The 26,139-nt window shown below is 46.4% G+C and overlaps 1 protein-coding gene and 1 pseudogene across 3 annotated transcripts; one reads left to right on the top strand and one right to left on the bottom strand.

Annotated features, from left to right (window-relative positions):
- Positions 1 to 351: 351 nt before the first annotated feature.
- On the bottom strand, positions 352 to 12,403 carry Zkscan7 (zinc finger with KRAB and SCAN domains 7). Of its 3 annotated transcripts, none has more exons than XM_027415491.2 (6): positions 12,332 to 12,403; positions 10,259 to 10,782; positions 8,120 to 8,285; positions 5,890 to 5,981; positions 5,538 to 5,652; positions 352 to 3,673 (listed from the first exon to the last, which is right to left on the bottom strand). In XM_027415491.2, the coding sequence occupies exons 2-6, from the start codon at positions 10,679 to 10,681 to the stop codon at positions 2,229 to 2,231; spliced, it is 2,241 nt and encodes a 746-aa protein (XP_027271292.1). In that variant the 5' UTR covers positions 10,682 to 10,782; positions 12,332 to 12,403; the 3' UTR covers positions 352 to 2,228. The 3 variants fall into 3 exon arrangements, with proteins under 3 accessions (XP_027271292.1, XP_027271294.1, XP_027271293.1); XM_027415493.2 differs by having other exon boundaries at positions 352 to 3,670; XM_027415492.2 differs by lacking the exon at positions 12,332 to 12,403 and adding an exon at positions 12,142 to 12,276.
- Positions 11,774 to 26,139, top strand: part of LOC113835614 — a 27,977-nt pseudogene continuing 13,611 nt past the window's right edge.

Here is a 26,139-nt window from a genome sequence, read left to right as displayed (position 1 = left end):
CCTCTGCCTCTGCCTCCCCAGTGCTGGGATTGAATGTGTGTTGTCACCACAGCAACAGAAAAGTAACTAATATGGGGGCCAACAAGATGGCTCAGAGGGTAAAGTGCTTTCCAAGCAAGCCTGGTGACCTGAGTTCAAGTCCTGGAACTCACAAAAGGTGGAAGGAGAAAACCACTCTACAAAGTTGTTCTTTGATCACACACGCGCGTACACGCCGCGCGCGCGCGCGCGCGCGCGCACACACACACACACACACACACACACACACACACACACACACACACACAGAGACAGAGAGATGGAGAGAAATGAAACTCAAGATGGGTGGAATGGCTCAGCAGACAACCTGACTTCTGACTTTGAGCTATGGAGTTTACTGAGTGGAGAGAACCAACTCCCACAAGTTGCCCTGTAACCCCCATGAGGACACATACATGAAATGTAAACTTGAAAGAATGCCTAAGTAAAGTAGAAGTTCTATCAAATTGTTTTGTTCATATCCTTCCTCCTCCTCTTTGAAGACAGTGATTCAACATGGCTGGCCTGGAACTTGCTATGTAATTCAAGCTGACCCTGAACTCATAAAGATCTGTTTCTGCTTCCCACGTGTTAGGAGTACAGGCATGTTCCACCACACCCAGATGAAGACCCCTTTTCTACATTATGGTGCCTGGAGGGGCCATAACTGTTTGTTAGAACAGAAAGCTTCCCTACATTTTCTTCAAGAGTATTTTCCAGAAATGTGTGCAGAATAGGCCTGGAGAGATGATGCAGTAGGCAACGTATTTGCCACATGAGCTTGAGGACCTGAGTTCAGATCTCCAGCACACACAGAAATGCATGGCAGTGTACGTCAGTGACCCCAGGACAGTCATGGATGTCAACAGGTCTTTGTAGTTTTCTGTGATCTATCCCAACCTGCTCACTGGAGAGCCAGAATGGAGCTAGCAAGTCCTTGTACGGCACAATGCACATTTCAGGGGTACATGACTGCACAACTGAATGGGCTCCGTTTGTTTCTCACTCTCCCACACAATTAGCTGTTTTAAGGACAATAAACTAGTAGTTATGATATAGTATGAGTATACTGTGTGACACTGGAGGTGCACTCCCCAATCTTAAGAGCTTAGGGAGAGGGGAGTTGGTTTATAATTTAAGGATTATTTGAGGGAGATTCTAAAAATTATTTATTTAGCAATTAATATAATTCAATAATATGAAAAAATATAGAGCCTACATGTTAGTATGAAAGCATATAAATACTTACAAGGAAATTTAACAGTTATACTACATAGCACCAACTAACTCAAAGCATGTTGAGATCAGATTGACAGAAGTTTAGGAGGGAAAGCATGTAAGAAACAAAAAGTTCTGGGGCTGGAGAGATGGCTCAGTGGGTAAGAATATATACTGTTCTTGCAGAGGACCCAAGTTCAATCCCCAGCACCCAAGTCAGTTACCTCAGGGTCACCAGTTCTAAGGGACCGAGGCCCTCTTCTGTCCTCTAAAACCACTGCACTCACAATCATACACAAATGCATGTAAACTAACAAGTAAAAGGGGAAAACCTAGGAGGGCACTTAAATGATAAGAAGCTATACACTGGACTAATTCAAATAAGCAAATGTGAAGGCCGGAGAAATGGCGCAGTGGTTAGAGCACCAGCTGCTTTGCCAAAGGACTCAGGTTTGATCCCATCATCCCCGTGATGGCTGACAACTATCTGTAACTTCAGTTCCAGGGGGCCTGATGACCTATTCTGGCCTCTGAGGCACTGGACACCTATGTGGTACACAGATATAGATGTAGGTAAAACATCCATACACAATGAAGAGAGCTAGAGCCACAAAGTAAGAATGAGGAGAGTATTGTAGTATGTCTTTGAGTAAATGGTGAAATGGAAAAGTTAGAATGAAGCAGAGATGCTATCTCTGTGTTTGAAAATCCACAAATTGTGGAATGCAAAACTAAAAAAAGGAAATATGTTTTAAGATAGTTTAAAAAATAAAAAGCTAGAAACAAATAAAATATGTGGTTCCTACTTTTCCAATCGTAAGGAAGGAAAGACTATACACTAAGTTATTATTACTGTCCTACCTTGGTGGCCAAATGGAAAGCACTAAGCAATGGTCATTTGATTAATACTTCCAAGAGAATATGATAAATATCCCTTTTTATAAACAAAACCAACTCAGAATTCCTTGCTCTCTGCCTTAGGGCACCATGCCTTAAGATGGTGTCTGAAGCAGCCTTGAGGGTTTCTCCACACTGTGAGTTCGCTGATGGTGATTAAAAGTGGAACGCTGACTGAAAGCTTTCCCACACTCAATACATCCATAAGGCTTCTCCCCAGTGTGAACCCTCTGGTGCACAGTGAGCTGTGAACTGTCACTGAAGGCTTTCATGCAGTCCTTACACTTATAGGGCTTCTCACCAGTGTGGGTTCTTTGATGAACCATCAGGCTGGAACTGTAACTGAAGACTTTCCCACACTCATGGCATTCGTAAGGCTTCTCACCAGTGTGAATTCTCTGGTGTATAATGAGGTGAGAGTTTTGGTTGAAGGATTTCCCACACTCGCTGCATTTATAGGGCTTTTCCCCGGTGTGAAGTCTCTGGTGCCGAATAAGGCATTTACTTAAACTGAATCTCTTGCCACACTGACGGCATTCAAAAGGTTTTTCTCCAGTATGAACTCGCTCATGGTCAATGAGCTGAGAGTTCTGATTGAAGGCTTTCCCACATTCACTACATCTGTATGGTTTTTCCCCAGTGTGGAGACTCTGGTGTCGAGTAAGACATTTACTCCGACTGAAGGCCTTGCCACACTCAATACATCCATAAGGCTTCTCCCCAGTGTGGATCCTCTGGTGGTCAATAAGATTCCTGCCGGAACAGAAGGCTTTCCCACACTTGTTACACTCGTAGGTCTTCTTTCCACCGTGAAGGACCTGATGCTGGATAAGACTTTTACTCTGAATGAAGGCCTCCCCACACTCATTCTCATAACACTTCTCCCCAGTATGGGTTCTCTTGTGGTCAATGGGCGGGGAACTCTGGGGGAAGGCTTTTGCCCATTCATTACATTTATAAGACCTCTCCCCATTGTGCAGTCTCTGGTGCTGCTTAAGATGGGAACTGTGAAGATAAATCTTTCCACACGCACTACATTCATCAGGTTTTCCCGCCGTGTGTGCTCTGAGGTGAACAATTAGCTGAGATGTCTGTCGGAAGGTCTTCCCACACTCACTACATTCTTGGGGTCTCTCTCCATTGTGGATTCGCTGATGTCCATAGAGGTGTGAGCTCTGGTTAAAAACTTTGTCACATTCATCACATCGATAGAACGTTTGTCTCTCTGCCTCTCGCTGACTCTCAACAGAATGAGACGAAAGATTTCCATGTTCCCCTACATCTCTACACTCCTCGTCTCTGTCTTTGGTGGAATTTTCCTGATCTTTCTCTTCCAAGAAATGACAATCTCGTTCACGCCCTTCATCTGAAGGCTGCTCTTCCACCTGTGCCAAAGGACCTTCACAGATAGCTCCAGACTCTGGTTCTACCAAGGCCACACCAAAGAGTCCCCCTGAGGATGTGTCAGGTGAATCCGACCCTTTAGAAAAGCCATGTTTTGATGTGCACACAGAACTTTCCATCCTGTTCTTACCTGCTGCTAAAAGAAAGAAGAAAACAATTTTTACTATTTTTTTTTTTTTTGCTTTGTAGCTGAAAAACAGGTCATATTATCATGAAGGAATGAGACAACATATTGAGAAGTAGAGAGAAAATAGTTCCCTTTCCTCATCAGGGGTATTCAAACACAGAGGGACAGGGGCCCGTAGAAGAGAACAGGGAGGAAAGGCAAGGGTGGAGGAACTTGAGCTGGTACAGCCCAGGTAGGAGAAAGACTGGAAAGTAAGAGACAGCTTGTGTAACACAATGTCTCGTTGTCTTCTAGAGTCGTTGTGATTCTTCTTAGTGAACAGCTAAATTAGATTCCTCTCCACCACAGCATCTCAGTTCTTGGGAGGTGGAGGCAGGTAGATCTCTGTAAGATCAAGGTCAGTCTGGTCTACACAGAGTTCCAGGCTAGACAGAGGTACATAGTAAGACCTGTGGAGAGAGTGGAGAAGTTGGGAGAGGAAGGGAGGGAAGGTTGGCAAGAAAGAAAGAAGGCAAAGAAGGCCGTGAGCTGATGAGAATTTCCATTGTGACAAGAGTTCAAACTTACCTGCTGTGTGACATGTCAATGGGACTTGTATATGGGGTTAGAACACTGTTGAAGGGGATCACAGAGCTAGGGACTAGGCAAAGCTAGTTCTATATATGTATAAAATTAAAAGAAGCATGTCCCTAAAATAATAAAGATATTAAATAGTTAAACACTGGTCTGCAGTTTTGGAGATTCAAATGCAAAATCTGGGGAAATGTGTAGTAGTCATTCATGGTTATCAACAAATACCAAAATGTTGTTTCTTTTAAATCATGTTGCAATGAGGCGAAGGCTAGCACATCTTTAGCAAATGAAACTTTAATGTATTTAGGTTAGTAACTTTCATGTCCACCTCCTGTTACATTGGTTACTGTCCTGAGTGTGCTAATTACAGGATGGGTCTCAGGCTTTGCAGAGGGAATCTCACACAACTACACTCTGGGTCAAGTAACCCTCAACATGGGTTAACCTCAACAGGGGTGACAGGTGATTGGAGCTGGCCAGATACCAGAAAGACCCAAGTCTAGCTTATCTGTAGCTTGTCATCAACATCTGTTGTAGTCTGTGCCAGTGACTTTCAAAACACGGAGGAGACTAAACACTGTCTTGGTCAGAATCCACTCTAGGAAAATTCTGACCCCAAAACAGGACAGAATTACGAGTAAGATCTAAATCTGGCCAGTTGGCAGTGGTGCTCGCCTTTGATCCTAGCATTAGGGAGGCAGAGGCAGGCAGACCTCTGTGAGTTCAAGGTTAGCCTGGTTTACAAAGCAAGTTCCAGGAAAGGATCCAAAGATACACACAGAAACCCTGTCTCAAAAGAGAGAGGGGGGGGGACTGAAAACAGAACTGAGAAGCAGCTATGGTTCCAGATTTCACAATCAGGATTAGTGGAAGGAAAAGCACAGAACCCAGAGAGCACCCGTAGCAGGTCACACAGGAACAGTACTGTAAAACTCATGTGCTCACACTGCTGAGTTTTCCAGACTGCCATTTCCCACCACCTAATCTGACTGCTTTGTTCTGGGCCCCCATTCTTATAATACCTCAAACACAAAGATCTTTACTTCCAAAACCCAAGGGACTCTTACTTATGGCTAAGAAACTCCAAGGTAGCTCCGTACTGTTGACCAGCCATTAAATAAAGAAAACGATGACCACTGTCAAAGTGGGTGATGGATACAGGTAGGTTCACCATACACATCTACTTTATGTTTGCAAATATTCATAGTAAAAAGTTAAAACAAATCAAATCAAAAGGATACAGTGAAGATGATGTACAGAGGGCAGTCTGCTTACCACTGGGGATGAGCAGAATCATTACCTAGTGAGGCCAAGCTGTGCTCATTTTCCTCCATCGTGTTCTGGGACAGGGCCTTCTGCCTGCATGCCAGGCTCTTCCACTTTCTCCGCATATAGTCATTATCTGCCATAATCTCCTGGAATGACAAGCTTCTATTGTTCAGAAGAGCAAAGTCCTCAGGAGTACAGACAGTCACAGAGAACAAAGGGTAGTGAGCTGGGTGGATACATCAGAAAGAACAAAAGTGGGCTAAATGGAATCCAATGCAACCAGGGGCAGGAGAGCCACCGGAGCCGCTTCCGGTAGTCTGGAGGTGAGTTCCACTCCCCCACACCCTGACAGACATGGAATCAAGAAAAAGAGCCACACTCACCTGAGGTCTGACCATCCCAAGCACAGCGGCTGCTGTGGAGTTCCCCACAGTGACCCAGGCTCTGGTATTCTCTGCTTCAGGAAAAGCGGGACCTGGGGTGAAAGGTGAACTCAAGGTGTCAAGCCCTAGCTTTCAGCTCCCTAAGGTCCCCGTGCCCAAGGAGATGGGATCTGCGAGCATCTGGGAAGCTGTCAGCTTCCTCCAGAGACCTCATCCTAGGTGTGCAGGGAATGTTATTTGCTCAAACAGAAGTGGAGGTTCCTTCCAGGACCATCTCCAGCCTGACTGAAGATCAACTTCTGACCACATTTTCTCTGTCTTCATTTCCTTACCACTTCCAAGACTAATTTACCCTCCTGCCCTAAAAAAAAAAAAAAAAAAAAAAAAAAAAATCCTGTGCTGGAGGGATGGCTCAGTGGTTAGAAGCACTGGCTGTTCTTCTAGAGGACCAGGGTTCAATTCCCAGCACCCACATGGCACCCTTACAAGGACACACACATGGAGGGGGAAAAAAATCTTTTTTTTTTTTTTTTTTTGGTTTTTCGAGAAAAGGTTTCTCTGTATTGCCTTGGAGCCTGGTCTCGAACTCACAGAGATCCACCTGCCTCTGCCTCCCGAGTGCTGGGAGTAAAGGCGTGCACCACCAATACCCAGCAAAAATCTTATCTATTCTACGTGTTTGGGTGTTTTATCTGTGCACCACCTCTGTGCTTGGTGTGGAGACCAAAAGGTGTTGGGTTCCACGGAACTGGAGTTACAGGTGGTGATGAGTCGCCATATAGGTGCTGGGAATTGGGCCTGGAAAAGTAGGTCTCCAGCCAGCCTCCTGCCAGCTCTGTGCTTCTTTCTCGCTCCATCTCGGATGCCTCTTACTTTCATGGCTCTACGCTCACTTCTCAGTCCTCACTGCTCTTTCACTCACCCGTCACACAGCTGTATGCAGGACAGTGTTCATTGAAACTTCGAGTTCAGTTTTTATTCTTTCATTTTTTTGTTGTTATTTTGTTTTGTTTCAATGATTTATTTTATGTTCTTTGGTGTTTTGCCTACATGTATGTCTGTGTGAGACTGTCAGAACCCCTAGTGTTAGGATGCCCCTGATGGTGGGCGGGCAGCCACAGGGACCTGCTACAGCACGTCAGGCATTGCCACATGCGTGAAGCCTCAGTGCGCGTGCACAGTCTTCCCTGCTTCGCGCTCTCTGCCTCTCCTCCTGTCTGTCCTGCTCTGTTCTATTTCCCGCCCTATAATAAACTGGTTAATGTATCTCTTAAGTCTCATGTCTCATCTTGCGCCCTACTTTATTTCTAATTTAAGCAAAAATCTAACACCTAGAACTGCAGTTACAGACAGTTGTGAGTGGCCATGTGGGTGCTGGGAATTGGACCCAAGTCCTCTGGAAGAACAGCCAGTGCTCTTAACCCCTGAGCCATCTCTCCGGCCCCATGTTTCATTTTGTTTTTTAAGACAGGATTTCACTATGTAGCCCTGACGGGCTTGGAGCTTGCTATGTCAATCATGCTGGCTTCAAACTCAGGGAGATGTCCCTGCTTCTGCCTCCCTAGTGCTGGGACTAACGGCATGGACCACTGTACTCCATCTTCTACCTCTTAACTGTTAAATCTCTTGCTAGTTCAGTGACCTATACTATCCTATTCTACCCCACAATGCACTTTATCCAATAACCCCCTTTCACAACGCCAGTATCGCGCCTGGGGACAGATACCATCCGTGTGTATCTTTGGTTTGTGGTAGTTGGTGTTTTGGGTTTTGTTTGACACACGGTATTAATCTGAAGCACAGGCTAGCCCAAAACTTACTAAGTAGTCCAGGATAGGCTTCAGCTCTCAGGAATTCTCTTAGCTTTCCAGGTATTAGACAGGTTTGATCGACCATGCCCCGATTCAACCAAATGTGTCTTCTGGGGTTGTTTTTTTTTTTTTTTTTTTTTTTATGGATATATGACTGACTCCTGCCACCTAAATAAGAACTCTTGAAAATAATCATAGTATGTTGTATGTCTCTAGTCCCCAGCGCTGTTTTCAATGGCTTGTTTGAGGAAAACTGATAAAGGCATGTATGGCAAGAGAATAGACAGCCACTAGGGAAGGATGACAGCTATATGGATAGTGTGGGATTTTAGTGAGGTACAAGTAGGGCTGATGAAAGAAACTGACTCCAGGGAGCGAAAGGAAGAATGACTTGAGGATAGAACTGGGGAGACAAGTACCACAGTGTCCACGAGGGAGGTGGTGTGCTCTTAGGTCAAACGGAGGATCCACATAGGCTTCAGGGGCTGAGCCATGACTGGAGGTTGAGGTAGGAGATTGTTCTGTTGCACTCAGAGATTCCATCTTCTTTAAATGCATATCTGCTTTTTGTTCTGGAGGTAAAACCTAGAGGTAAGGAAACAAAACTGTATTAAAAAATACATTCTTGAAGGTAGAGAACCCAGACCTCTAAGACACCTCACACAGGAAAAGAGCCAAGGACATGAAGGACCAGGCTATCTTTCCTGCACTACCCTGTCAGCCCTCTCTGAACCCTCCTGCTGGGAGCTCGAAGAACAGATCTATGGCCAGTTCCACTGTGTCAGGTCTTTGGGCACACATTTGCTTAAGAAGAACTAACTATGTGAACTTGTCAAGATTGCCCAGGTGGTAAATACTGCTAAGCCTGGGTACCTGAGTGAAGACCAGTTTCCAAGTCGCCCACTGGAGAGTCCTTTGTGTGTCTATATGTGGGCATGCACCTGTGTGTGCAGGTGGAAATGCACAAGTGTGCAGGATCGAGAAAACAACTTCAGCTATCGTTTTTGCTCAACAACCACCTATTTTTATGCATGTGTGTACATATGTTCATATATAAGAACTATGACACATTGTAAAACCTGTCTTCTGAGAATCATAGAGCTAGTGGCCTTCTTAGACCTACTTAGGCCTACTTCAGACTCCCTAGGGCTCATAGACCAGGAACCTAGTGTGGTAGTTTAAAATGAAATGGCCCTCAAGGAGAGTGGCACTATTAGGAGGTGTGGCTTTGCTGGAGTGGGTGTGGCCTTGTTGGATGAAGTGTGTCATTGTGGACGCAGGCTTTGAGATCTCATATATGCTCAAGTCACACCCAGTGTCTCAGAGCACTTCCTGTTGCTGGTGAGTCAAGACCTAAGAACCCTCAGCTCCTTCTCCAGCACCATGTCTGCCTGCACTCTACCTTGCTTTCTGCCATGACAATAATGGACTAAACCTATGAAACTGTAAGTGAGTCACTAAAATTAAATATTTTCTTTTATAAGACTAGTCACGGGCCAGGCGTTGGTGGCACACACCTTTAATCCCAGCACTCAGGAGACAGAGGCAGGCGGATCTCTGTGAGTTCGAGGCTAGCCTGGTCTACAGAGCGAGTGCCAGGATAGGCTCCAAAGCTACACAGAGAAACCCTGTCTCAAAAAAACAAAAAAAAAAAAAAAGGGGGCTGGAGAGATGGCTCAGAGGTTAAGAGCACTGACTGCTCTTCCAGAGGTTCTGAGTTCAATTCCCAGCAACCACATGGTGGCTCACAACCATCCGTTATGACATCTGGTGCCCTCTTCTGGTGTGCATGGAAGCAGAACGTTGTATACATAATAAATAAATAAAATCTTAAAAAAAAAAAAAAAAAAAGTTGTCACAGTCATGGTGTTTCTTCACAGCAACAGAAACCCTAACTAAGACACCTGGCCTAACCACTGATTTCTGGGTCAAAACCTGCCTCAAAAACCAAGGTGGCCACACACACCCATGTTCAAGCAAGAAAGCAGAGGCAGTAGGAGAAATGTCTCTAATGAGGGTTGTTGCCTGTGAATGGTCCATGTGGCGGGTAGCAGGAAAGGAAACCCATGTGCCTGAGTCCTGGGAAAAGCACAACAACTTTCGAGGGACTGAACTGCCAGTGATCATAAAGTTAGGTCACTACGGTAGATCTTCTGCCCACACCCACAGCTGCTGTAGGGAAGAGCCTTCATTTGCACTTACAAGAACCAACCAGGTCTGGGGAGATGTTCAAGTCAACACAGTACTTTCCATGTAGTCATGACAACCTAGGTTGGGATTCCCAGAACCAATGTGAACATCAGGCATGATAGCACATGCTTGTAATCCCAGCCCTGGAGAGGCATATACAGTCATATCCCCTAGGCTCATAGGCCAACACCTGAGGTTGTTCTCTAGCCCCCCCCCCCCACACACACACCCCTTTGGGAATCCTAAAAGCAAGCCAGTCTAAAGTGGGGGGAATGAAGACTGCGTCTTCCCAGACTAGCCCAAGTCTAGAGAAGGGTTCTAGAAGCATCTAGGATGTCTACAATAGCATTGTAGACTCAACCACTTACCTCTCCTGACCCACTGAGGTGCCTCTGGAAATCCTCCACCACAGCCACAGCCTCCTCACCAGTTTCGGGGTGACGGAGCTGGACCCATTTCTGGAGCTCCCTGGGCAGGATGCTCAGGAACTGTTCCAGCACCAGCAGCTCCAGGATCTGCTCCTTGGTGTGAACCTCTGGCATCAGCCACCAGCGGCATAGCTCCCGGAGCCGGCTCAGTGCCTCCTGAGGCCCGGACATCTCATGGTAACATAGCTGCCTGAAGTGCAGCCGGAATATTTCACAGACAGGAGGGGAGTTCTTCTGGAAACTGCAGCTCTGTCCCCAGGTCTGGCTTCCTGGTTCCTGCTTCACAGTCAAGCTCCCCGCCTGCTTCTGATACACAGCCATCCTGGGGATGAGACCTAAAGTTCCCTTGCCTTCCATCGTCATTGTGACTAGTTCCAGCTACAGCGGGCACACTGAAATCGAGTTTCTGCTTCAGATTGCAGGAGCTGTTTTTCAGAGTCAAGGCAGGAAGTGAGAAGTGTCGCCTACAGAAGCATAAAGAGAACAATCAGAGACCTTCGGTACTCAGCCCTTGGCTGGTGACAGACTCTACAGCTAAAAACCAAAGAAGAGTACAGTCACTCCAAGTGACTTCCCTTCCCAAACTTTTAGTGGCTCTAGTCACCTATAGGATAAAACCTAGCTATCCGTCTAGGCATTCATAGCTTTTCACACACACATCCAACCATTCTCCACAAGCACTCAAATTAAAAGGACAACAACGATCTCCAATGTAGGGTATGAAGAAAATAGGATGTTAAAGAAAACACTAAATTACTTAACTTCTATTTAATAATTCTGAAATTCAAATAGCATATAGCGTTCATTTTTTAATAAATTTATGCTGGGAGTGGAGGCTCAAAACTCTTCAACTAGTAAAGATGTACAAGTTTAGGGCTACCACTCTACAAAACAGGAACACACGCACACACACGCCTTCCCCTGTTTGGACTTCCCCCTTCTCTTTCTTCATTTCTGACAAACTCTTGCTCATCTGCCACTTCTTTTGGAGGCAGTTTTCCTGGTTGCCACAGATGGAAAGAGCTGGTTTGTTTTCCTTGCTATACCTCACACTGTAACAGTATACTTGAACTGGCTTATGCTGACCCCTCTAGTCATGGCCTCCAAACTGCTGGTGGGCCGCCTGAAAGGGAGGGACTAGATGGAAGACAAACTTTGGAGATCTTTTCTACTTAACTCAAGCCTTCCTGGTCTCGCCGCCAGGCATACCGTTGGTATCCCTTCAGTAACCCTTCGGACCATTTTCCACCCCCCCCACCCCCCCGGATCACTTCTCTTAATGCAACTCTTTGCGGTTTACACAGATGTGGGCCCCACTTTCCGGGGAGGCTGGAAAGGCAGGACTGGCTTCCAGACGTGCACACGTGTGTATGTGTCACCCGGGGTCAGAGATAAGATAAATGAACGGGTTAACTTAGCCCACACCGTTTGGGGAAAATGTTTTCTCGTCTATGCATGCCATTTGAAAACCAGCTCCTCGGGTAGCTAAGATGTGTGCTGTTTCCAGATACCAGGCCCTGGAGACCCCAGGGTTTAACATTTTCCACTGAGCCTGGTTTTTATTGTTTGGTTTTGTGTTTTTGTTTTTCCGAGACTGGGATTCTGTGTGTAGCCCTGGCTGTCCTGCCTCTGCCTCGCAAGTGCTGGGAGAAAAGGAGTTAATTTATACTAACTGCCCGGCTGCGCCTGCCTTTTTGTTTTTTGAAAACTCTCTGAGAGCACACAGTGAAGCACAGGGCACTCCTCTGTCTTTACTGTCCGGAATGCTCCCGCAGGCAGGAGGCTCGCACGTCCCCAGTGCGAGCTCAGGGGGCGCCGCTCACCTGGCGGGTCTGCCCCGTGCAGCGCGGACGGACGCACAGGTGCCAACCGCGGAAGGCCGACGAGGCGACTCCGCCCGGGACAGGCACCGGCACCGGCACCGGCACCACCGGCACCGGCGGCCTCGCGCCCCGAGTGCGGGCCGCACCTCCCTCCCTCCCTCCCCGTCGCGACCTCATGCGGACGGCTCACCGGCCCCGACACGGCCAGGACACTAAGAAGTCACAACAATGGAGGCACCGGAAGCGTGACAGTCATTTCCGGCGTCTCCTGGATTCCGGAAGTGTCGGTTGCCAAGGTAACTAAGAGATTTGGACGCTAGGACCTTAGGACCTTGCCCAGGGCACATCTAGGGCACAAGCGGGCATCACGCTTTACGTCGGGCCATTCGGAATCCAGGGACGCCACTATTGACACAAAAAGGCATATTGTGTTAGAAACCTCCCAAACTGCCGCGTGAAAACTGTTCCCCAGCGTGGGGACAGTTCTGTTTGACTGGTCCTCCACCCACTTGCACAATCTCCAGTAGCTCAAGGCACCGAGGAAGCAGGGTAACCCAATTTTCACTCTGCCCAGCAATGGTCCTCTACTGCCATGGGCGTCTGTACTTGCTTGCTTCCCCTCTCCAGGCGCAGAGGCCCCAGCACGAGTGTTACAGCTGTGCCTGCCTGTGCAATGGGCTTTCCTCTCCAGAACTGTTTTCCAGAAACTCTCACAATGAGATAGCACCCCTCATTGGCTAAGGAGAAACCCTGCTCTCAGGTGCCAGAACCTGCTATAGCATCAGGAACCAGGGGTCCTCCTTCCCTGAATCCAAAGAGAACTATGGAGCCTGTGACCAAGAAATCCACAAGTATGAGGATGACATCTGGGAGCAGGCAACAGAACCAGGTAAGACACCCTGTGTAAGCATTTTGACGGATCGGATGGGCTGGACCAGGATGGATTATGGCATCGGGAGCCAAAGAATACTGAGTGTCACAGCTTGGATGGAAAGGTATTCTTATCTTTTACAATGCCCGGATGGTTAACATAGAAGCAACATTCTGGATAGCAAGACTGAAGGGTGAGGATGGTCTCAGCCACCTGTTGGAATCCTGGACGAATTTTGAGGAAAGCCTCAGTGCTACACTTCTCACTGATTCTGGCAAGGGGCCTGATGATTAAATAAAGACAAAGCTGCGGGTCATTCATGCAAGGAAAATGCCCTTTATTACAAAAGGAGGGAAGCCTTATATAGCAGTCGACAGGCACGGTGGAAACCTACCCAGGTCAGAAGTTCACGTTCCCAGGTACCGCCAGCAATAATGATGGGCGGATAACAGGAACTTGCATTCAGGCCTTATCAGAAGGAGGGAAACAAGGAGCACTTGCTAGACAAGCTCCTAGTCACAAGCTGGTCAGCAGATCCCTATGGGGGGAAGGCCCTACATGTTCCCCTTTTATATATAAACAAAAAAAAATGAGGAGGTTTCATTAAGAAGAGAGATATTGTAAATTTGCTTCTTCTAAATCCTTTCTAACGGCTGCCTTTCCCAGGCTGAGGTTGGAGCTGACATAACCAGTCATACCTGACCCCAAAGACTCACTGGCATAAGGACAGGTAGGTTCTCATGAAAGCCCAATGGATCTTTTGATGGCTGATTCGTACCTGCAGGAACAGGGCGCACACAATGCTCCAGAACCCAATTTGGGGACTCACCATTCTGTGGGAAGACACAAACAGACCCCGGGGCCCACACCTAAACCTGATCAGGCCCTTTCCAAAGGCCTGAGGGAAGGTTTTTCCATTTAACCAGAGGTTTTTACTGTGCAGAGGACCGCCAATGACGGTCTGCTGTGGAGTTACCAGAAGCATCCGCAATTTAAAAATTTAAGATATAGAGAATAAGTGATAGAGTAGAGTGAGGGGAGCCAAGGTGACCCTCAAGCTCCCCCTTCTTTACTTTAGCTAAATAGGCTTTCAGAGTGCGATGGGCATGTTCCACAATAGCCTGTCCTTGGGGAATATCAGTTTTGGGGGTAATTTCAAAATCAACAAAGTGATTGAAACCTCTGCTGACATAGGTGGGGTCATTATCAGTCTTAATTTGTTTCAGGACCCCCATGTAAGCAAAAGCCTGTAGATAGTGGCTTTTAACACCTTTCACCTTTTCACCAGAATGGCTGAGGCGAATATCAGATGGGAAAAAGTATCTACAGAAACATGGACAAATTGTAATTTACCCAAAGGACGACACATGCGTTACATCCATCTGCCACATGTGATTGGGCAAAAGTCCTCAGAGAGTAACTCCCAAGTGAGGCACAGGAAGAAATTCTACACAAAGAGGGCAATCAATCCCTAACCATTTGAATAGCTTGTTCTTTGGTGATCCCAGTATGAAAGTGTAAGGACCCTTCACTTAGATAAAAGTGCTTATGTAAGGATTGTGCTCTAGTGAGCTCTTGTGAAACGATAATGCTTTGAGTATACCTGTCAGCCATGCGATTTCCTTCGCTGAGGGGTCCTGGAAAAGGGGTATGGGCCCTAAGACGTCCCGCAAATAACAGGTTTGCTTCGTTGCCATAGCAGACCCTGTATCTGCAACAAACTCTCTTGTAGCTGGAGACGGGGCGACATAGGCAGCCGTCTCCAAGGGTTGGATAATGTGAGCAATGTATTGACTGTCAGTATAGATGTTTAGTGCCCCCATGGGGAAGAGTTGTAGAGCCATGGCCAAGGCTAAAAGTTCGGCCATTTGGACAGAAGCTGCAGCAATTCTGGTTGTCTTGATGGGATAAGATACAACTCCAGCTGTACCCTTTGAAGAACCATCTGTGAAAACCACTTGCCCCTTGGAAATAGGATGAGAGACTATAATCATTGGGAAAATCAAAGCATGCATCTTAAAAAAAGAAACTAGATTATTGGAAGGGTAATGGTTATCAAAATCACTCTGGGTGGCAGAGAGAAAAATGGCCCAATCACAGCTATTATTTTGTAGCCACTCTGTTGATGGGACAAAGGTGTAACAATCTGATCTGGCTCCTTACCAAAAGTTTGTAAGGCAACTGAAGGACCAAAAATTCAAATTAATAAAAGTTTAAAAACTTTTATGGATGTCATAGGAAGGACTCGAGGAGAGTTGGGATCTGAATCACCTTGTAATATATCAAAAAGAAGTTTAAGTTGCCCAGTAGTAATTTTTAAACTAGGTCTGATCCAATTGATCTCTCCCAGAAGCTTTTGAAAATCATTTAATGTTTGAAGGTTCCCAGCCGAAGACTAATCTTTTGAGGGCATGCCCCATTATGAAGCAAGCGATGTCCTAAATAATGATATGGAACTCTTCTTGTACCTTCTATGGTGCTATTTGTAAGCCAGCCAATCCTAAGGCAGTCTGAAGATCCCCAAAGACAGATAACAACAGCTTTTCTTTTGGTGCAGCATACAATAAATCGTCCATATAATGAATTACATACAATCGAGGATATTTTTGTTTGACTGGCTCTGTAGCCTGAGAAAAATAAACTTGACACATGGTAGGGCTATTAGCCATGCCTTGAGGCAAAACTACCCACTGATATCTCTTATAAGGCTCTCTTAAATTTAAAGATGGAACACTGAAAGCAAAGTGCTGACCATCAGCAGGGTGTAGAGGAATGGTGAAAAAACAATCCTTTAAATCTATCACAAGCAAGTGCCAGTTTTTTGGGATGGCCACAGGGGTTGGAAACCCTAGCTGAGTGGCACCCATGAGCATCATGGTCCTATTAACCTGTCTCAGGTCTTGTAATAGCCTCCATTTACCGGATTTTTGGTTTTTTCTTAAGAGCTTGTTTGGAGGTTCTAGCAGGGGAGCGCAGCTACTCGTATACCCTGGACCGAAGACTGGTCCTCCTCTATTCGGGGAAGGTCGTCCTTTTCGACCGAAAGCACAGCTTCGGGAGGGTTAGACATGGACACCCACCTAGCCAGTCAGATCAGCTGAATCAACCCTGGCAGTCAATGGGGTGACAGGTGTCGCAGCCAGATCACCCTCACATCCCTGGTTTTTTCTTAATAGCAAATATGGGATTATTTCAGGGAGAGGTAGAAGGGACAATATGACCGGAATTGATTTGTTCCTGGACCCAGGGCATGAGCAGCCTCCAACTTTACTTTAGAAGGGGCCATTGTTCTACCCAAACGGTGTTCATCATTTTTCCAGGGGATAGGAATTGGAGGTATTCGAGGCTGTGGAACAATGGCCCCTATTAAAAATGTCCCAGTCCAGTCTGGTCTCCAGGGTATCTCTGCAACAAGGGTTTATCCAGCACGGGCAGGGGGTCGCCCTGCAAATTCTTTCCAATCCCTTTGCTTGGGCAATAGCCTTGCTCACTAAGCATGTGCTGCACAGGAGGCATGACCAGTATGGCCCCCATGGTTTCTAGGGTGTCTCTCCCCCAAAGAATGATCAGGATATGAGGCAAAATGAAGGGCTGAGGCAAAATGAAGGGCTGAAATATACCAGAGTGTCCCTCATCGTCTTTCCAAGTTAGTTGACGGGAACTTTTACTAGGTGACTTTGCTCTTACAGGTTTAAGGAAGGGGTTATTAGTTGTAATTTAGGGGACAGGACTAACTGAGCAATTCTAGCTCCTTGGGGTGTAATAGTGACTCCCTTGTCAGCTCCCACCATAATTTGGCTCTCTCCTTCAGTACCTTCATCAATCACTCCAGGAATGACCCTAACTCCCTGAAGTAGAGTGCTACTCCTTCCTAAAATCAATCCAATTGAGCCATGTGGTAAAGGGCCTTGGACTCCTGTGCCCAAAGCTTGGGGTTCCATCTGAGGAGTATTGGGCTCATGGAGGAGCAGAGGTCCAGTTCTGTGCTTCCTGAGGTACCTCTGATAAGTTCCTAGATACAAAGGGGTTTCTCTGGGGTAGGACCTGAATAGAGTGAGAAACCGGTGTATCTAGGGCTCCTTGGTGTGAGGGCCCTGGAGCGGACCCCGACTCCAATTTCCTGGAGGTGACAGAGGGTTACACTGTACATCAGTCTTTGATTGACATTTATTGCCCCAATTGTTGTGCCCAGATTTCAGAACCCCAAAAGAACCCGACAACAAGGAGACGACTCACCGAATGCAAGGACAAAGCTTTCTTTATTGACTCGAGGATACGAGCTGCAGCAAGGACCCCATTCATTCGGGAACAAATGGAGTACCCACTTTCAACTGAGGGGTGTTTTTATAAGGGGAAATTGTAAGACTGGAAACCCCAAGATTACAAAACTTCCGTGGTTACCCAGGACAGGACAATGCTTTTATGCAAGGTACAATTAAGCAGGATGCTGCAGAGGAAATGACTTTGTTAATTGTCTCCTGGGCTGTGGACTTCTACAATTGATGACTATCTGATCCTCTTTGGACCAGAGGAATGTGGGCACCATTTTGGGGTGTGATATTTGGTCTAAGGCCTTGAGTCCTGTGGACCTTTGTTTGACCTTGTCTGCTGAGTTGCCTTTTGGGAACTCAGAGTTTTCTTTCTGGGCTTTGGAGTCTGGGTTTTAGACTTTTATTAATTTTCCCCTTTCACAACGATGTCCATTTTTACAGCGGGCACAAAGACCTGGCCCTCGGCAAGGGGGTGCAACAGAGTACTTAGCAGGACAATTTTTCTTAAAGTGGCCCATTTGCCCATATCCAAAGCATGTCTTAGGTCTGGCCCCTCACTGACCTTCCTATTTCCCTGCAAGGCAGAAGCGACAACTTGTCCCATAATGTGGTGTCTGTTGTGCCCGAGTCACAAGAATCCCCAAAGAGACCAGGTAGACGGACCACCGATGCAAGTGCACAAGTTTTATTAAATTGTTTATCCTGCTGGCATTGGTGGCGCACGCCTTTAATCCCAGCACTCGGGAGGCAGAGGCAAGCGGACCTCTGAGTTCGAGGCCAGCCTGGTCTCCAGAGCGAGTGCCAGGATAGGCTCCAAAGCTACACAGAGAAACCCTATCTCGAAAAACCAAAAAATAAATAAATAAATAAATAAATAAATAAATTCTTTATCCTACACCGCAGGAGGGACCCAGTCTAGCAAGCTGACACAGTAGTGTCCAGAGTGGGTGAAGTTCCCTGTCTACTGCTAGGTTTTAAAGACAAAAGTTACAGAATTGCATCAGTAGGTTAGGGTTGGTTTCTGATTGGTTGACATTTGGGAACAATCAGGAGAATTTCTCAAAGTTATATTTTGGCATGAAATACCTGTATACAGGTATTCTCATTGGTCAGTGCTGAGAGGGAACATTCTGTGGTTTTTATGGCGTTGTCTTGTTACTTGCAGGTGGCCTGTTGTTCATAGATACCAATAGTTTTCAGAACTGTGTTCTGGAGACTATAGGGGAGGTTTTGGTCTCCCTTGGAGTTTCTTTTGTGTCCAAACAGTTCCCAGGAACCAAGTACCTAGGAGGCTGGTGGGGGTGGTATCTGGAGTTTCTTTGTGTTCAGTTCTGTCCCTAGGCTCTGGGAGGCCAGAGGATCTGGGGTTTTCTTGTGTTAAAGGCCTATGTGTCTCTTCTGTATCCTGTCTTGGCTTCTAAAGCAGAGGCTGAGTGAGGGTCTGGTCCCTTCATTCCTAGAAGTGAAGCCTTTGAGTTTAGTTTGCCCCTTCCATTCCTGCCTCTCCTTTTGCGTAACCCAATCCTGGGTTACTAGTGGACAATTTTTACTGTCATCTTGTAAGGGAATTTTTCTTTGACTTAGCATCTCAACCAGGGAAAAGCGATGACGTATTCTTTTCTGTGCTACTTCCTGCTGACTTTGGGGTGTTGTAGTCAGGGGTCGAAGGAGGCTGAAATACCAGTCAAAAGCAAAGAGGGAATTTAGGCTATGGGTTATTAATCAGAAATATCTGATTGGCAGACTCTGTTGAAGAAACAAATAGTGTTTACATCTGTTGGACTGGTTTATATCCACAGCAAATCTAGAGCTCGTAGTCTTTAGGAACAGGCTGTACTCAGCAACTGATGCCCAGGTGTGTCTGCCAGGACAGAAACCAGAAGGGTAAACCTCTTTGAGACATGTTTAAACTGGGAGCAGAAATTAAAATTTATATACTTAATCAGAACTCTTAGGTTCATAAGTTTTAGTGATCAGAAAGGGCAGGAGTCCTAATACCAGGGGAGAAAATCCCATTATCATGAACAGACAGGTGGGATAACAAAAAGCTGTACTTATCTGGAGTCCTTATGACCTGTGAGAAGCAGATCTAAGCTTTATGACTTTTGATCCTCTGAAGCCTATATGAACTTTATTATATAAAAGAACATAACAGTTTTAGACATATTAGCATTACCAATCTGTACTGAAATAGAAAAAAACAGTGAAAGACCCCCGCAGAGGGGAGACCCTCACTCAAGTCTCGGGATGACGCCACCCCCCAAGAACTCACGCGAGACCGTCCTTGCTGCAATCACACGAGGTTTATTAACAGGAACCAGTGTGCTGGGTCTGAGACTCCTATCCCACGCAGGGGTAGAGGAGTTCGACCCCGAATGGCTGCGGGAAGTGGTATTTAAAGGGAAAAACCACAACCCAGAAGGGCAAGGGGGTAGGGAGGGCGTTACTGAGAAATACCAAGAATATCAGTGGAAAGTCCCAAGGGGAAACTCCCTGTTTCTTAAGATTGTTTACAAGATTCTAATCTAACTCTTTATGGCTAGCCTATTCCTGGAACAGAGTTGCTGAACCGGCTATAACTTTTATGGTCTGCCAGTTCCTGGAACAAAGTCACTCTGGAACAGAGTCGCTGAACCAGCCAACCTATATTCTTGGCCCTATTCTGTCTGCTGCAGGGGGGTGAGGGGACTATTTCTTTATCCTGGTCTTTCAACAGATATTGAGTATCTGCAAAATGACAGGAGCAATTTTGACAGGAGCTCAAATTTATACCTTTGAGCCCTAGAAAAAACTATAGATTTGAGTTAGAAGCTTGTACATTTTTCATCTGTCCAGAGAGCCAGGTATAGATTGTACAGAGGTGCCTTTGCCCTGATGAAAAGCCCTTTAAGTTTATATTTAGATGGCAACCAAAAATAAGTCTAAAAACCTTGAGCTTGTGACTGACCAGCAGGTAGGCACTGCTCTATCAGCTTATCAGAAATTTATTAAATGAGCTATCAAGCTGGCTATAGTTTAGCCATTGATACTATCAGAGATCTGAGAAGGATAAATTTTATACAGATTTGGAATCTATTAAAAATGACAGGGTCCAGTCCATATACAGTTAGCCATATCCATAGCCAATAGCAAGTCTCTATTGGCAGGCAGAAGTATTAAAGAACAGCATCCATCTTTGCCAGGCCTACAAGTGAGTGGCTTTTTTTGTTTGTTTGTGAGAGAGGGACATGGAAAAGACTGACCTTATTTTGTCTAGACAAAAGGGGTAGAATCAATTTTCCAATATCCTGTCACTTGTTCATGGCCCAGGGCAAGGTCCTGGTAGCAGGTGTGCATTGGGGCACCCTGCTCCCTGCTCAGGGTTGTGTAGACATCGAGGTGTCCTGTAATCTTCTTTGGAGACTGTCAGGATCTGGGATTAAGTTTTTTAGTAAATTATATTCTGTAGATCTCTGAAAGCATCAAGATTATTGTCTGGGTAAATCTGGATAGACAATTTTGTTTTTAGTTGTTTGTTTTAAGCTTAACCTTTGAAAACATACATAGGGGACTGAGTAAGGTTTATCTCTGTTATAAATTTTTCGGTACTTAAAATGGGTACAATGACATTAGTGCAGGGTCTGTCTGGAGAACTGGATTCAAACTGAGAGGCTGTGGAGGGATATTTACTCAGAGCCCTCTATCTTGACTGTAATTGGTTTTAACTTAGCAATCAGACAGAACATTTAAGGAGACAGAGTAACTTAAAACTGTGCGTGACAAGAATGTAGATTGGCTGTAGGTGGAACAGGAAGAGTTTTTCCGTGAAACGCGTGCCCTACCAGGCCCTGAGAAGGCACGACATTCCGAAAACAAACCATGTGGAACAGAGCCAGTGAAAGAAGAAAACTGTCAGTGACCAAAATAAAAGGCAAAAAGGTAAATGAATTATGTCCAGCAGCAGTTTGTTGGTAGAAGCTGACTAGATTACCCCTCTGTCTAGGCTGAGGGAAGGAGGTAACTTATAGCAAAAATAAAATATCTTTTATCTTTTATGTCCTTAAAACCATTATTACCTAGGTGACTGTTAAGTTATAAAGTTTATACAGCTTTTTAGAACAGAAAACTCTAGTTAACAGAGTAGATTTTATTGTTCCCTAAAAGGGGGGGGGCACAAGTTAGAAATAGGAGTATCTTGCTCTACCAACTGAGGGACATTTCCAGCCCCGAATCTCTTTGGTCAATGATCAGCCATGCTCGAAGGTTGGTAAAATGAACTTATTTTTCCCTGGGACAAGTTATGTGAAAAAGTTAAGCAACCACACATCTGATAGAGAACCTATCTGAAGCTCAACAGTGACATGAACAAATGATCCAAGTAGAAAATGAGCAAAAGCCATGAATAGACATTTTATTACCAAGGACATACAGATGGCAAATGAATAGCATACTAAAGGATGGTTGATATATTAATCCATTAAAACCTGTACCTTGGCCATTCTACTTGAGTTGGCTCTTAGCTGCCCAAGACAAGGTGCAGTGCAAAAAGACTGTGTCCAGGCACCAGGATCCAGCAGAGGAGTACTGGCCTCAGCCAGCAGCTGGGGTGATCCATCTCTCATGGAAGCCGCTGTGTGCAGCCACCATGACTATTAACCCATATAATTTTTTTCCAGTGGAAGTAAAAGCATAATTTTTTAAAAAAACATAATGAATCTTTGGCTTTTAAAGCTTCCCAAAGTATATAGACTGGCATAATTAGGAAGGCAGGGAAGAAGAGAGGTGCTGGAGAGCACAGAGTGTCATTGTCTGCCTGTGTTTCTGAAAGAAAAAAAAAATTTTCAGTCACAATCCCAGATTCTCTGTTTCATGTCCTTTCGATGTGTCAGGCAGAGATCTAGAGAGGAGGAGGGTGGGTGTCCCATGGTAGGCTTTGTCCCAGTCAGGTCCATATTGTCAGTACGGTCAAGAGAAGCCAAAACAAGACAAACAACAAACACAGCACTTAGACAAAAGAAAGGGGCCCAAGACAGATTGTCAGAGTTCCAAGACAGAGTACCAGAGTTCTGCAGAAATCAGAGGGTCGGTCTTGGCCAGGCTCTATCAGGTCAAAAACCCTACGGTTGGACGAAGGCCCACCAGGGGCTCATCGTCCTCCTAACTTTCAGAAAAACAGTTGGGATCCAGGGATCACGATGGGATGGCCCCAGATGGGCCCCTGTCCTGACGAGGAAGAGGGTGTCTCCCAGTTCCTCCAGGTCTACCTAATAGCGCGTCCACCTAGGATCTGGGGTTTTCTTGTGTTAAAGGCCTATGTGTCTTTTCTGTAGCCTGTCTTGGCTTCTGAAGCAGAGGCTGAGTGAGGGTCTAGTCCCTTCATTCCTAGAAGTGAAGCCTTTTAGTTTAGTTTACCCCTTTCAGCCTTTTGCTGTCTTATGTTTGATACCAGTTGGTCCCCCATAAGAGAGTAGGAACTAGTGGCACCCCTGTTCAATACACCAGCTCCTTACCTTAATGAGAATGCCGACCAGCCTTCCGGGGTGATCCTTCAGCCTCTTCCCTTCTTTCCTGATCTCAGTGGGACCTCCACTTGTAGCTCCAGCACTACAACACTTCTCACGGATTGGGCGAGGGGCCTGAGGATTTAAATAAAGACAGAGGGTCATTCATAAAAGGAAAATGCCCTTTATTACAAAAGGAGGGAAGGCTTATATAGCAGTCAGCAGGCATGGTGGAGAACTACCCAGGTCAGAAGTTCACGTTCCTAGGCCCCTCCGGCAATAAGGATGGGCGGATAACAGGAACTTCCCTCAGACCTTATCGGAAGGAGGGAAGCACTTGCTAGATAAGCTCCTAGTCACAAGCTGCTCAGCAAACTCCTATGGGGGAAGGGAAGTCCCAACAGTATATATTTCGGAAGGAAGTCAGTCCTGCCACTCCCGTGGCTACACCTGCAGTTATGCCCAGGGCTGCCAGAAGGGGTATGACCAGGATTGCTCATGTCAGGCTGTGCTGCTATAAATTTAGTGATGAGAATTGGCAAGGGATCTTCAACAGGTACCACCCCTAATTTAGGGGAAAGGGACACCTGGGCATAGGTCCTTGACCACCTAACGGGTGGGCACAGAGAATTGAAAAGCCCTGTGAATGTTTGGACTTAGGGACTGTGTGGTAGTACCAAGCTTTGTGGTATTATTGCAGTCTGCAGAATCCAGAGTGCCCCCAAGGTGTGTTCCCTACAGAGTTAAAGCAGTCTGCGATACTGGAGAGAGAGTTGTGTGACAGATAAGGGACTGTGGGAGTGATAAGGGATGTTTGTGGTGATGTTTGGCCCAGAGCAGTTTACCAGTGGCAAGGTAGGAAGGTCTGATAAGACAATCGGCGAGGCCACAAATGGTTGTGAGTTTGACTCAGGAGGGACACACAACCAGCGTTCTTCAAAGTGGTCAGGCAAGGCATTATTCAATAACTGATACGCAGAGACTGAGGTTTGAAACAAGAGATGGCACGGTGAGGAGGCGGGATCAGTATTGTCAAAAAACTGGAAAAGATGACAGGCTTCTTTGGAAGGGCTCTTGGTCACAGGAGAGCCAATTTTTGTTAGAATGATTAGTTACTTCAGCTTTGTCTGAAGACTGGGGATGGTAGGAGATGTTAAGGACATTGGCCAAAGTTTTTTAGAATTTGAAAGGTAAATTCAGGGTCATTATCTGATCGAACAGAGGTTGGAACTCCAAAACGGGGGATGATCTCCCTAAAAAGGAGATCAGAAACTGTGAGAGGTGAGAAAAGCTTCTACCCATCACGAAAAGGTATCCACTAGGAAAAAAGGTATCTGAAGCTTTAAACTGTAGGCACCTGGGGAAAGCCATGTTGAGCTGCCAGTCTGGTCCAGAGAGGGACCCCTGGCTTGATGAGTGGGGAAGGGAGACTCTGATGACAGATTTTACAAGAGTTGATAGTCTTTATACAGGATAGATCCTCAGAGGTAGGCTAGAAATAGGTTTTAATAAAGTGAGACAAAGCCTGACTATCAGGGATAAGGTTAAATTTGTTGAGTGTCTGGAGATGGTGATGGAGGCATGGGTTAGGAAATGAGAGTGCCTTGTGGCATGTGATGGGGACCCTGTCCCCGAGAGTCGCAGCTCTGGCTGCATCATTAGCTTGGTTATTTCCCTTAGAAATAGGACTGTCCCGGTGAGTTGGGTCGACGTGTGTGTCTGGGTCAGTCCAAGTAAAGGCAATGATATTCTGTCCGTGGGAGTCCAGAGAAATAGAAAAGAAGGTGTCCTTGAGGCCACTGACAGAGAAATGAGACGTTTCTGAGGGGAGAGAGGAGAGGAGAGTTAGGGAGGACAAGGGCAACTAATTGGGAGTTGGTAAGTTGGAGGTCCTGAACTGCAAGTATGGGGATAATAAAGGGGGAAGAATCGGGGCGCAGAAGATTGTTTCTTAGGAAGTCAGAGCAGAGAGGTTTAAGTCCCCTGAGACTTTGGAGTGAAAGTGGATATTGAGCCTTGGTTATATATTTGGTGGGTTTTTGTAGTCAAATGATGAGAGGGATGTGATATTTGGTGAGCGGGGTTTTCAGTGTCCCATAGCTGAGGATCTACCTGAGAGGCTGGCAAGGGTAGAAGTGTGTCAGATCGTGTGGTTTGGAGAAGAAGGAGAAGGGGAAGAAAGGGAGGAAGGGCTCAGCCCGGCTGTGCCAGAGGAGACTCGGTGCCTGGTACCAGGGCTTTCGTAGAGGCCAGAAGGCCACAGACGGATACCGAACTCTAAGAGGGGTCTCATCCACAGGAAAGGGTCAGTAATGGAGTTGCAGAAGCCACAAGAGCCTAGAGGAGTTGTGGGATTATAGCCAGCTCCAGGGGAAGAAAGGAAAGAGGGTCTGGAGGGGGCACAATGACCCACTTGGGCCTAATGAAACTGCAGGATTGCAATTCCCAAGGCTGGTAGGATGGGGTCAAGTGAAGAGGGCCAGTCATACCCGTAAGGTCTGTGCCTGGGGGAATCTGGGCCTCTACGAGTATCAGAGGAGTGCCAGGCAGACAATCAGTGGTCACTTCCTCAGACTCTAGGAAATGTTTACAGGGACTCAAGGGGAAACTTACACAGTTGTTGATGGTGGATGGAGCACTGAGCCATCCGGGCGAGCCGAGCCAGAAGGCGAGTCTGCTGCAGGCCGACTGGAGATGAGGGATAGGGCCCCAGTGCACCGTGGGGAGCACAGACACCAGGAGAGCCTGTCCGAGACACGGATCGGATGGGATGGACAGGGGTGGATTGTGGCCTCAGGAGCCAAAGAATACTGAGTGTTACCGCTTGGATGGAAAGGTATTCTGGCATTCTCAGGAACCATCTGAATCCCGATGCCACCCAGGGAGTCTTGTTGGTTCTGATGCTTGAATGTAGGGCCCTGCTGGTTCCCCTTTTGGGGTTATGTTTGGGTCAAGCTTGTGGTTTCCAGCTGAAACGTTTTGTGATTCCTTTTGCAGCACAGCTGAGCACTGAGACAAACATTTGCAGCATGCCTTTCAGGCTGTGACTGTGACCTTTTCACCCCCGGGGTTTCCACCATGCGGCAAGACTCCCTATTCCCCCAAATAAACGGCATTCTGCTTGCACGAATGACCTGCTGTCTTGTGTCTTCTTTAGACCGCCAGGCCTTGGCCTGATAATAAATAGTCACACAGTGCAGGCGCTACACTTGAAGTGTGTCCAGAGGAAGAAAATCAGCTTCACTTGGAAACCTCTCATCAAAGTGCCAACACAGAGGTCCTTTATGAACAAACAGTTCATGCAGCCGTTTCCCCAACGTTGGAGGAAACCCAACGAGCAGAAATACACCTGTAGGACCCGGGCACGGGACCTAAA

Source organism: Cricetulus griseus, chromosome 4 (genome assembly GCF_003668045.3).
Source record: "Cricetulus griseus strain 17A/GY chromosome 4, alternate assembly CriGri-PICRH-1.0, whole genome shotgun sequence".
NCBI lineage: Eukaryota > Metazoa > Chordata > Mammalia > Rodentia > Cricetidae > Cricetulus > Cricetulus griseus.
The sequence above is the reverse complement of the archived record's forward strand: the minus strand, read 5'-3'. Positions and strand labels throughout refer to the sequence as shown.

What these genes read in the sequence shown, in the direction of transcription:
- Zkscan7 (XM_027415491.2), bottom strand. Translation starts at nt 10,681, where the DNA reads ATGACGATGGAAGGCAAGGGAACTTTAGGTCTCATCCCCAGGATGGCT. An exon ending in TTGGGATGGTCAGACCTCAG is followed by an intron (nt 5,653 to 5,889) that starts GTGAGTGTGGCT and finishes TTGTCATTCCAG; the next exon opens with GAGATTATGGCAGATAATGA. An exon ending in GCACAGCTTGGCCTCACTAG is followed by an intron (nt 3,674 to 5,537) that starts GTAATGATTCTG and finishes TCTTTCTTTTAG; the next exon opens with CAGCAGGTAAGAACAGGATG.